We start from the raw sequence: 12,426 nt of genomic DNA, 5'->3' as shown, positions 1-12,426 counted from the left end.
AGTAACAAGCAAAGGAGTGAATATATATATATATATATATCTGTATCAAATAGATACTAATGTATTAAGTAAAATAAAAAGATTGAATACACCACTCGCAATACAATCACTGGATCAACACGAACGGGCAGGACCAAATCGCCCTAGTGGAGGCCCACGACGGACACCGTGCCAGACGACCCGTTTAGCAGCCCTTGCACTCCTTGACATAGAGGTTGGCAGCGCGGTAAGTGGAGCTGTGGCGACCGTACCAGTAGACAGTCTTGACGGGGTTCTCACCGTAGCCATCAACGGCGAAGTAAGCGTTACCGCCATGAGCGAAGAGACCCTCCTCGTTGACACTGAAGTCGATGGTGCTAGCGCCCTCGGGGACAGCAGCGGAGTGAGGACGAGTGAGGCCGACGGGAGCGGTATCCTTCTCCACGACGTACAAGTTCTGCCAGCCGGTAGGTGTCTGGTCTTTGGCAGTGTAGGAGACAGCGCCGGTGTCGGGGGTGGCGTGGACTAGACGAAGAGGTTAGTCAACTGTTGGTGATGTCGATGGGGTGCGATTGGGGCTTACAGATAGCAATCTCCTTGCTGGCGTCGGTGCCATTGCCGCCGTAGTAGAGGTACTCTGCAATGTGTTAGCGAATCATTAGATATGCTGACAAGGTGACCGTAACGTACCTCCGTCGGTCAAGACGGTGAGGCCACCCTCAGCAACGAGGGTAAAGGCAGCTGGGAGAGAAGCACCGCTAACGGCGCTGAGGAGACCAGCAACAGCAGCAATGGAGAACTTCATTGTGACGGTGGTGGACTTGAGAAAGAAGGTAATAAAGATTTTGCTGGTAGATTGAATTGGAGTTTGTTGGATTAGTGACCTCAATGGAAGGCGTGAATTGGCCTCGTTATATATCTTCAGCAAGCTATTTTGGGCGAGACATGTTTTACCCTAAGAAGCAAGGTAACATCATGATCTTTCAGCATATTGCCTCAGTGGCCCTATGTTTCTGATGACTACCGTCCGATTGGTAGCTAATTCTGGAGCTATATAAACTTGTTTCAGAGTCCCTCATTCTGTGACGATCATTACCCCATTATTCCCCATCACCGCTTCCTCATGCCATCGATCTCTTGGCCCGGGAGAGCCCGACGAACGCTATATTGCCTTCGAAATATTAATATATGGGATTTTATAAAAAACATGCCCCGCCAATATGAGTCGTATGTCTTAATTATTGAGACCTGAGAAATGAATAGTATGTGGGGCAAGGAAAGCATCCCTTAAATGCGGAGTCTCGTCGGGATATGACCGGGTCCACACTGAAGTCATATAGCAGGCTTTAATATAACCGCCCAGTTATGCAACTCTCATGCCATTGATTCGAAATCAAGATGCACAAGTGGTACTTTCAGATGGATAGGCGGGTATACTGCACTCCCAAGTATACAATACCCTTCTTACCCTTTTCAGGCCCTTTTGTTGTGGCATAGTTCCCCCTTGTATGTGAAAACCTCGGCATTTATGCCAGGCTCTTTAACCGCCTGACTTTCTCAATTATCCGCCGATGATCACAAGTGGAGTCCCGCTAGGCATCTGTAGCGCCGGTCAAGACACGGGAAACGGTTGTCTTCTAGAACCAATATTGGGCAGTCTCTACCATATGAGGGCTACATAGCGTGATTTAGGAGTACGATCTTCAGGGCTATTTTGAACCTTAACGGAACTATGCCGCTTGAACTTCGAAGAGGGCGCAGCGATCGGCGTTCCTGGTCCGGTTCCTCCCTGAATGTCCTTCAGGCGGCCAGATGATGCTAACCAATACTCGCTGGTACAAGATCTGATAGCTTTGATAGAGTATCCAATATATTATCTCATGGTTTCGTTCCTCGATAATATGAAAATCCCAACCGTAAGATGCTCCCTCGCTGTCAATAAGTCGCTTATCAAGTCGCTTACGGAGTCGTGGAAGCCAATAGTGAACGGCGCTGGAATCACCTTTATAGTTCAGGTAATTAATAAAAATCGCTGAACGTATTGATTACCAAGGTTCAAGCAATTTCAGTCAATATCCATAGTTATGGATATCTCTGGGAAGTCCCTGTACAGCCGGTCGCAGGCTGAGACACAAGCATGGCGAAGCTTCCATAACGAAATATGCGCTTTGTAATGTCATGTACCCGCCTGGACAAACTTGGTCGCTGATGGCTTAACGAAGGGGGTCATCCGTGAACGACTGCATTGTGTCTCAAGATATGCTTTGCCTATTCGCATAACGGCGCCCGCGTCGGAGGTGCAATGTTGCGTATCAAGCTTAATTGTAATTTTAGAGATGGCCCCTGTCTTGACTTAGAAGACGAGTAACTTCAAAAGAGCCCTAACAGGGCACATTGATTTTGAATAGTTATATGCTAGCTATTTTAGGATGTGGAGTCCTGGTGGATGTTGCGTTGCGCAAAACGGTCACCTCCCTGGGTACTCATCTACGGGCCCTGATTTTCTAGTGTCCAAATTATCCAGAACCATCCTGTCACTACTAAGAATGTCAGCTTAGAACTCTACTCCGTAGTCATGATGATTCAAGCATGACAGTGCTTTACAGAACAGATGTCCACCTGTGTACGTACACACCTCCACTCAAGCCGGCAGTGGCCAGGCTTGAACTTCTGCCGTATATCTATACGCATAGAGCACACCAATGGGAGATACTAGGCAACCACCGAACAAGCCAATCAAGCAATAGACAGATGGACGTCGCCCGCTCCAGCGTGCTTAAACAGATCTCAACCCATGGGACCACTTAGCTCATACGAGTGAGCTCGTATAATAGCCATTGGAACTTCGTTGAAGGAACCCACAAGCCCAAGTGATTTATACTATGCATGTTGTATGCACGACTAAGTACTCCTCGTCCACATATCTAAAGGCTGTCAGGTCTCTAATTGATAGTCAAATGGTCAATTAGCCCGTTATTCTGCATTTATTAATGGACGATAGTATGCATTTGTCTCAGTTAGCATAACACAGCCCCCATAGTGTACTGAGATTTAGTTTTCCATAAGTCATATCCACTTTACATCCCGCCATTACATGAAAACAGAAATACCAAAGCAGAGGCTGAGGCAATCATTCAGTGACAAGATAAAATCGTTACACGACAGCTCACACAGCTCACACTTTCCTTTGGACATAGTATATCATGAAGTACGCTGCATATTCACCAGGCCCACCATACATCGAATCATCCTGAATAACTTTATCGACCTCCTGAAATCCAAGTCTCGCGTAAATTCCGCGCCCCGCTTTGAATGCCATGGTAAAAATGGGCACCCCGACCTTTTCAGCATACTTGATCCCGCTTGCAACAAGCGCAGTGCCGATTCCCTTTCCCTTGCTCTCAGGGTGAACAGCCAGATAGTCGAGCTCTAACCAGGAATTAGGTATTTACTTTTGTGTTGCCAAAGGCCATCGATGCACACTTACTTATATACGGTTTCTCCGCTCGGATGCGGTCCATAACAACGTGGTTCTTATCATCGAGACTCATATCCTCTCTTGGACTCCACCAAGCGGACTCAGCCAGTTCTTGGTACTGCTTTTTCTCATCTTCACTAACATCCGGTACCTGTGCCTCGACCCACTTCGGACTGCCATCCTCTGCGATGCAGTGCCCGGGCGGAAGTATCCAGCGCGCATAACCAACCACGGCACCCGTGATGGGGTCTACAGCCTTCTGATGTCGTACTTTCTCGCGGTCGCGCAGAAGATTGCGCGGCTGACGCTTTGCGGATTGCTCGATGATAAACTCCTGTGTCATGTCTTTCGGCCACAGGATAACCCAGTTCGGATCCTCCCAGAAGGCGGCCATGTTGTTTCGCGCCAGAGCGGCGGCATCACCGACGAAACAGGGCTCAATTTTCCAAGTTGTCATGATTGTATATCGAAGAGCCAAGTGGGATATCCTTTGGAAAGGCAGGGTGAGGGAGTTTGCAGAGAACCTGCTGTCTTGGCGGTGGTTTTAGTGCCAAAGCTTCCCGTGGCTTATGTGGAAAAGAATACTTATCACAGTACAAAGACCTTATAGGCTACAGATAAGTACTGGCCAGGTGTACTTTAGCATCCTTCGGAGTGGATAAGACAACATTGCCTGGACGATTTGTTGCTTCATGCCACGCACTGACATTGGTTCATCTTTATTCGTGGCTGCCTGGTGAACGATTGCAGATCGCCGTTTCATCTAAATCGTGGATAGCATGTGCTTCAGTTGCCCTAAATTACCTTCTGAGATGGCATCGGTAGATATATTAGCCGCTTTGTTTGCCCAGTTGGACGATTGAACATTCGTTGCGTACACATTTAACCCGACTGGTCTCTACAATTTCGGTATTTCAAATAAACAAATGTACATGTTTGGTCTTCCTCATTTTAGATTATCAAATACGATAGTACGTGAACACAGCCACAAGTTACACTTTCCCCAGTAGACAATTAATGACACACAAACGGATCACCCAGACTAAGTGCATCTACGGATTGAACACACCACAATGGATAATTATTGAGATCATATCATTTTCGCTACGGATAAGCAGTACTATACATCACTATATCTCCAGGCCGTTACAGTAGTTTGTATCAATGTGTCGAATCATACGAGGAATCAAAAACTAAATTGTCAAAGACCTAAAGCTAAATGGGTGACTACAACAAACAGCAAGCCCTTACTATTGTCAACCAAACAAAAGCACACAAGTAGACGACAGAAAGCGTGTACAACGGCCGCGTACAAGGAAAAAGGCATAGGTTCACTGAGCAGCACAAGGGGTCAATAGTACCCACACCCCAGTGGTCACACAATGGGATCGTCAACAACCATAGTTTAACAGTTGTAAACCAACATGAAGCCGATATCCGCGCCATTCCCAACAGAGTTCTGGAAATTGACACTTCCAGCCGAGCTCTGCCATTCACTCAACTGCACCAACCAGCTCATGGTGGTCGAGCAAGTGTTAGATGCCAATACGGTGTGGGTCGACTTTGTGGTTGGTCCCTTGGGGAAGATGTAGGTCGCGACCATTTCTCTTTTGTGTGGCGGATGGTTATACGTGGGGAACGAGCTGCCGTCTACTGGGTCGGCAGACCAGACATCTGCCTGGGTGTCGCTGGGAGCGATTTGGCCGTCGCTCAGGGGAGGAAGTTCGATTTCGAGTCGACAGCCAGTGGCGCCGGCGGGAATGTTGTTGAAGGTCAACACGGAGATCTTGTTATCGACCAAGGGAGAACCGCTGCGCTCGAGGGTAAACTGCTGGCCAGAGTAGGGGGTGTTGGGATTTGCGGCGTCGAGAATATTGATGACAGCGGGGGCTAGAGTAGTGCAGGCCCGAGGTAGGAGCTCGGTTGGGGTTGGGACAGCGATTGCTGTGGAGAATAGAAGGGCGATAGAGGCAATTGATTTGATCATTTTGAACTAGAGAAAAATTGGATGAAGCTTTTGGACTTTTAGCCTTGAGGTATTCTCGTAAACTGCGCTAGATTGCTTTGGCTAGATTTCCAAAAAGCAGGATGGCTCCCACATATTTATGCTCTTTCCTCCCCATACTGATCCTACAACACTCACACCGTTGAACCAGAAGCCTGTCTGGAAATTCCCTCATGTGGCTTCCCATACTATACGTAATCCTATCCAATCAATATCCTCCTTAACCCATGGTGGCTGAGACATAGACACCCGGCAATAGTCAACCAACATAGAACCAGTAACATTTGGCCAAAATGAGGGTCCGACGTATACGAGTCACTCAAAATTACGAGCCAGACTAACCCAAGAAAGGGTCTTGAGCTCATACACGTCGACTAGAGGGTGTAGCTCGCATGAAGTTGCATGAAACGCCCGATCTAGCCATTGCTATGTCGCAGTTGAGGATGTCATTATCCAAGGTATAAGCATCCATGGCAAGATATAGATGTATCACGTTACACAAATGCACATCCAATACTTTAGCAGGACTCTGATGCTATAAGGGAACACGAGATACACATTCTTGGCATTCCTGCGGCTCAGCAATCTATCGGCTCCCTTGCATTGTGACGTCGTAGATCCGTCGAATAGGGCTTGGGGCCATGTACATTAGCCACAAGTGGTGGTACAATTTATAATAAACCATTGTAAAATTAGGTTACATTCGTATAACGTGACCACTTCAGCTAGCATATCCTTGATCCATGTAGAGACGACGCAACGGGAGAGACCCTTGCATTGATGTCAGGATTGATGGTCAGCTACGCTAATTTTGACCTTGCGATCCGAAAGCTTATACAACACTCTAGGACGTTAGTAACTGGCGTAAGTGAACCTCCTGGTCGTACAAGTTCATGTAGTGTCAAGGATGTATTATCGATTGCCGTGGAATACTCATCCACCCGGTCGTAAGCGGCATTTACGTTCGACAGAAGACTGGGTAATCGTGTGTTCCCAACATTGCTATCAGCGTCCCATATCAAAAACGGCATAGTCCCTTTGTGATCGACACAAGTGGGATTTGATCACAACCAGGCCAAGGAAGCGTAATCTCACTGCTGAGTAGGGTACACGGTGCCCTGTCTCCTATGGGGGCTGAGAATGAAACACCCGCAATCAACGTCCACGAACGTGTCGTATTGATTTTACTTTCATCCAAAGTCAGGAACCTGTAAAATTGTGGGAGAATATTATATTTGTCGGCTGGGGCTGAGATGCATGTTATTCAATCAATTAGTTCGCCCCAGTACATCGCCCTATCCTAGTCACAACATGTCCGATGGGCCCTAAGCCACCACAGAACGGTCTAGAATGAGGATGTACAGGCTCAGGTACAACAGTGCTCCCTGGAAATAAATTTTTCGATTGGTAGATATTCTATTCACCTTCTAATCAAGCTCCAAATGTAAATGAAAGTGCGTCTGCATGGCAGATAGGTTCCCCGATACGCTCCACAGTTGCAGGGCAGGATTCCAAACAGACAAAACAATAGTACTATGTTATCTACGAAGTGCATAGACTTACACACACAGGCTTATTCTCAGTAACGTCTCAGGTGTGTTGTACATATGTTGGTGGTATAGATAGCCCCCACGTCAGGGGTCTTTCAGCTGTTCCAGATTTTCATGACATATATGCAACTAGGGTGACCGGGTAAAGTTTATAATTTAAAATTGTTGCCTGGTGCGTAGATTAAGTTCTGCTTCCAGGGTGTCAGAAGTATACAGCAGCATAAACATGCAGTAGATTTTACAAGTATACATACCAGCAAATTGTAGATGTCTCCAAACCCATCATCAGATTTAGATTAACGTACGTATCTAGTACAGCAAATAGCGAACTTGAGTCACCAGCACAAGCCTACGCTTACCAGCCTGATTACTTCACTCTCAGCAGAGACAACGCCATTCAACGTACCTGTCTTCCCACGACCCTGATGAAACTGGAGCACAAATGTCCTCAGCTTTCAAGGGTAGCCCAACAATACGTCCTCTCACAAGGATCGTTATGGCTTGTCATATTACAAGCGCAACCCGCGGAAGACTATCGAGAAATCTCACAGACGCCTCATGCGTAACATGAAGTACCTATGAGCGCCTGAAAGAGGCTGCGGCTGTTGGTATTTATCTGCCCCCTTGTCATATCATTAACTGTGTAACTAGCAACTCGTCAGTTCATCCATGAGCCGTGAGCCCTGCTGAGGGAGCAAAAGAGGCAGACCGAATGTGAATTCTATGCCACAGTATGATGTGACTATAACGGTGTTGGTAACACGGTATACCGGGGATCGGACCAACATCTAAACGGTTTGAATTATGACCGAAGATAAGTTGTTACTCATGGACTCCACCAGTGGCAAAATACCATGCCGAGGTGCTTTTGGTGGTCTGTGGAGCATGGCCTGATCTCTTTGAGATATCCTGGCAGCATGTTGCTCTCCTTTCTTACGAGTTGGACTAACGAAACCAAAATCCAATCATTATTCCTGTATACTTGGCCAGGCTAAAGATCCCAGAATTGGATGCATCTCCAAGCACAGTGCGAGAGCTGCTTTAGGGTTAGGTACTGATGAGGTGAGCATGCGATGGATCGACCAAATACTGAAGCCCAAGTCAGCTGAGGTTGATGTAGGGATAATCCCAGACTACACTTTGGCCTTTCCCTAGATCGACTCCTATCCTGGAGGATTCGAAAGGTCGATCATGCTGTTATGTCTCACTTCTGTACAACATCTGTTGTGGTGGCATTGGACTCTACTAAATCTATCGACACCACGGATTGTCATAATAAGTTCTCCTAAATAATGACTGGACGTGGAAAATGATAGCATTCATGTTACATACAACTATCCGACAAATATTCCAACAGTACACATTGTGCACCCTTAATGGAGTCTGGATAACATCAAAGCCCATCTAGTGGCCGAAAGACCTTCATCCAGCGCTAGAACTAAGGTTAGCAACATTACTTATGCTCGACCAAGAAAGAGCTCACCTTATCATACGGCTTGGTAGAATCCACAAATCTCAAGTCAGTTGCTAATCGAATCCGTCTTTGGGGATCCTTATTCTTGCAACTAGCGTGGACCATCCAGGGATTATGGAAGATGACATCGCCAACCTCATACTCCCCAATCAGCCACTTCCGATCAGCCTTCTGGCCGTACTCAACCGTATCTCGACTCAGAAATCCACCATCATTCATATTCTTATTGAAGGCGGATACACGCTCCTCATCAGTCAGATTACCTGCGTTTCGACTAAACTCCTTTTCCGTCTTCTGCCCAATATCAGTCGAGCCCTCAAGATACATTAACCCACCCCCTTCAAGAGAGATATCCCCAATAGGCACCCATGCAGTGAGACTAGTAGGCGGGCCAGCACGGAGGTACATCTGATCAAAGTGAACGGGTGTTAGTTCGCTATCTGGCACAAATGCTCTCAAAAGCGTCCGTTGCAACATGGTAATGTGTTCCCACCCTGCGAACCGTCGGATAAATGCTCGCAGCTCTTCTATCTCACAGAAGTCGAGGTAGAATTGAGCCTCGTGTGCGCTGATCATGAGCTCCAGGTACCTTTCCGACTCCTCATCATCTTTCAGTCCGAAAAGCCGGCGGAGGTTCCCTGGTGGCAGGTACTTGCGACTGTCCTTTTCGCTGAAGATTCCCTCGACTGTGTCCGTGCCGGGCTTGAGGAGGCCAGATGGGGACATATACTCGAAGTATTCACGGCGACATTTGAGGACGGGTTCTTTGGGGAGGAGGCCTTTTACCTATATCAAATCAATACTGTGTCAGAAATGTATAGATGGACGGTGGCTAGAATATATTTACCAGAAGATATCCGTCACGGTTAAACCGCTCCCGCATGATTTCCAGAGGGGTATCCTTGGAAGTCGGCTGCAAGTAGCCAATTCTCTCCGGATCCATAGGCCCGAAATTACCCTCCAGACTGAGATTCTTTGGGTCGGTGGGGTAATATTTGCCATAGATGTCGTCCTTGGGGAGAGTTTGTTGTTGTTCTGTGGCGGTTACAGAGGTCGAGACCTCGGATTCAACCATCGTAGCCATCTTGAGGTGTTTCTGTAGTGACTTGTGGAAGTAATGAGAACCGATAGCGGTTTGAATCTATAGAAAAATTGACCTACGTCTAGGACGTGTGTTGTTCTTATAACAACACCACAACAGAGAAGACCCCACGCTCAACCAATCAGATGCCGTTGCCGTCTATAGCCGAACTACAGCCGTGGGCGGGTTTCTATAGCCGATGCAGCAGAATCGCTTCTCCCCCGCATTAATTTTCGACATCCCACCATAAACCACTGATATCAAATCGCAAAATTGACTATGACGAAAAGTAAAGGGGAACGTCTCTACCGAGCCTGCATTCGCTGTAGGCAGCGGAAGACGAAATGCGATCTGTATGTCGCCCACAAGGCCTGCTACGAATTGTCAGTTAACAGCTTTAGACAATATACCAACGAAAACAATTACTATCCTTGCTCAAAGTGCTTTTCTGAAGGGCATAGATGTGTGATTGCCACTTCTCGACGAGGCGGCGATTACTCTCGGTTTCGTGTCCGGAAATCCCAGAAACACCGAGAGGAAGAGCTTCGAGAATGCGATCGATCAGAGCACACTATTGAATCCAGAGCTGTAGATTCAGTCAATACAGAGACCGTGGCGGCAGACCACAGACTTGGGGGTATTCAGAATCCGCTAGAGGCTCTTCAGATTCTTGCACAGACGGCTGCGACTGAAAGGAGTGCAGAAAGGAGGAAAACATTAATGTATCAAGTCGACATTAATCAGATGTCTACGAGAGAAGAAAGTAATGCTCAGGATAGTTCCGTCACTCATCCAGCAAGGAAATCCTCGACTCTTCTTACTAGTGAGCTTATCCAGAATGGCATCGTGGATACTCAACTGCTGGAGCCTTTACTTCAATAGTATGTAATATATTCAGTTACGCCCGCTCCAGACTAACATTTTAACCAGCTATGTCCAAAACTTCCATCCATATCTGCCAATTGTTCCCGGCCATCTGTCTTCTTTGGATAATATCACGCAATCATGGGCAAATGACACATTTCTTCTAACAGCTGTGTTGACCATCGCAACAAAGGACCGAGGGGGCCTGGAAGGCTTGCATGCCAGAATATCTCAGTACATGGAAAAGCTACTACTGCGAGTTGTGTTGGGCGCTGCCAGTGTTCGGCATGTTGGCTCAGTGGAAGGACTGCTGCTCCTCGCCGAGTGGGTTCCACACATCAGTACCGAGGAATGGGCAAGGGATGCTGCAGCCAGCAACGGTCCGCCTCAACAGGTGCAAGTGACTGAAGAGGATAGTGTTTCATGGAATCTCATTGGACTGGCAGTCCGTCAAGCCTATTTGTTACACCTGGAAAGGTATTCGTTTCGAGGCGAATCAAAGGATGAGGATAAATTGGATTATCATCGTAATAGACTGGCCTGGATCTGTAAGAAACATCTCCGCATCCTATTATCCTAAGCTGACATACTTAGTCACGTACCTTGCCGACCGTCAGATTTCTATCCAAATGGGTCAAGCCTTCTGGTGTCGCGGGCCTGGTTTATCCACTCGGTTCACGATAGAAGACTACCCCTACCTACGGCCCCAGAAGGCGAATGGGGTCGATTATGCGAGTTTTGTCCAGGCTCAAGTTGAGCTAACCACTATCTTCGGAAATATTCATGATATCCTATACGCATCGAAAACTCGCACTGTGCAGCTGATGCTCATGGGCGACTACACCAAGTATCTTGATGATAGCTCCAAGGCACTGGCCATGTGGAAAGAGGCCTGGGCCAATGTCGATTTACCTTTTCACCTAAGCGGTCTCCTATGTCTCCAGTTCGAGTACCTCCGTCTCTACATCAACGCGTTCGCTTTCCAGGCGGTTCTTTATCGAACGCCTAAGAGTCCCGTTGGAAGCGATAACGGAAAGACTTCATACTTCCCCTACAGCGTGATGGCTAGTGCTGATGGTAGACACATCTATATTGCTATCGATGCAGCTAAAAGCGTGCTCAAGTACCTCATGGAGCGGTTGAACCCCACGAAGCACCTCAGGTATATTCCTGTCCGGTTCTACCTGTAAGGCTAATACACCTACTGCCACCACAAATAACCATCCTAACCAGTCTACAGATACGAGATACATGCTTCGGTGTTCCTCTTCAAAGCGCTGACTGTTGGAGCTTTAAGCTCTGAGGAACAACAGACCTGTACCACGCTAGTTCGCCAATTTATCTCCATGCTCAAAAGTGCAGCCACAAGCCCATCTCATATCACTTCCAGATACAGCAAGCTGCTCACAAGTCTGTGGTTCCAAGGACAGACCACGCCGGAGACAGCAAACGACTCTGTTCAGTCGAGTGGCTCTGCGCAAAACCCGCTACCGAGCCCTATAGACCTCGACGAATTTGCAAGCACTTCCGTGATAGACAGTACAGGCCCTTTCCAGGATGACTTCCAGACTCAGCAGGCATTATCCTTTCTAGAGTCAACTGAAGGTTTAGAATGCCCTGACACTTTTTTGTCTAACTTGCCGTTTCTTCGCGGTGGGTTCCCTGGCTTGGAGAACCACGGTGTGGGTCAGCTTCTGATGGATTTGTAATTGATAGCGCTTTATTCGATAATCCTAGGAGGACGGATAGTAGCAATGATGATACCTATAGCCGACGCTAATTCCCCGCAAAAGCATCTACCCCAGATTCCAATTCAGGCATAGTGTTACCCCGCATCATCATGATTGTCGATCGATGGCACTTGCTTCCTCTAATCATAGTAGGGAATGGGGAGAGTGAACCCTATCCAAAGCTATGCCAACATTGTTCGGCCAGCTAGTCAAAGAACGAGGCAAGCCTCTACAATGGCCGTCTACAGCCGTACTCTTGGCGTAG

General features: G+C 47.4%; 4 protein-coding genes across 4 annotated transcripts; 1 reads left to right on the top strand and 3 right to left on the bottom strand.

Moving 5' to 3' along the window:
• Positions 1-184: 184 nt before the first annotated feature.
• AO090038000504 (uncharacterized protein) lies at positions 185-784 on the bottom strand (the record flags this gene model as incomplete). Its single annotated transcript, XM_001825368.1, has 3 exons — positions 185-504; positions 563-616; positions 670-784. 3 exons carry the CDS (start codon positions 782-784, stop codon positions 185-187), a joined length of 489 nt encoding a protein of 162 aa, XP_001825420.1.
• Positions 785-3,154: 2,370 nt separating this feature from the next.
• Positions 3,155-3,914, bottom strand: AO090038000505 (GNAT family N-acetyltransferase; the record flags this gene model as incomplete). The annotated part of the gene is made up of 2 exons (XM_001825369.3): positions 3,155-3,408; positions 3,467-3,914. 2 exons carry the CDS (start codon positions 3,912-3,914, stop codon positions 3,155-3,157), a joined length of 702 nt encoding a protein of 233 aa, XP_001825421.1.
• Positions 3,915-8,405: 4,491 nt separating this feature from the next.
• Positions 8,406-9,570, bottom strand: AO090038000507 (phytanoyl-CoA dioxygenase family protein; the record flags this gene model as incomplete). Its single annotated transcript, XM_001825370.1, has 3 exons — positions 8,406-8,444; positions 8,496-9,272; positions 9,334-9,570. The coding sequence occupies 3 exons, from the start codon at positions 9,568-9,570 to the stop codon at positions 8,406-8,408; spliced, it is 1,053 nt and encodes a 350-aa protein (XP_001825422.1).
• A 276-nt stretch (positions 9,571-9,846) lies between these two features.
• AO090038000508 (Zn(II)2Cys6 transcription factor) lies at positions 9,847-12,140 on the top strand (the record flags this gene model as incomplete). The annotated part of the gene is made up of 4 exons (XM_023238253.1): positions 9,847-10,390; positions 10,602-10,979; positions 11,026-11,617; positions 11,672-12,140. 4 exons carry the CDS (start codon positions 9,847-9,849, stop codon positions 12,138-12,140), a joined length of 1,983 nt encoding a protein of 660 aa, XP_023093170.1.
• Positions 12,141-12,426: the final 286 nt, after the last annotated feature.

Source organism: Aspergillus oryzae, chromosome 6 (genome assembly GCF_000184455.2).
Source record: "Aspergillus oryzae RIB40 DNA, chromosome 6".
Lineage (NCBI taxonomy): Eukaryota > Fungi > Ascomycota > Eurotiomycetes > Eurotiales > Aspergillaceae > Aspergillus > Aspergillus oryzae.
Note: the sequence above shows the minus strand (reverse complement) of the source record. Positions and strands in the feature narration are given on the sequence as shown.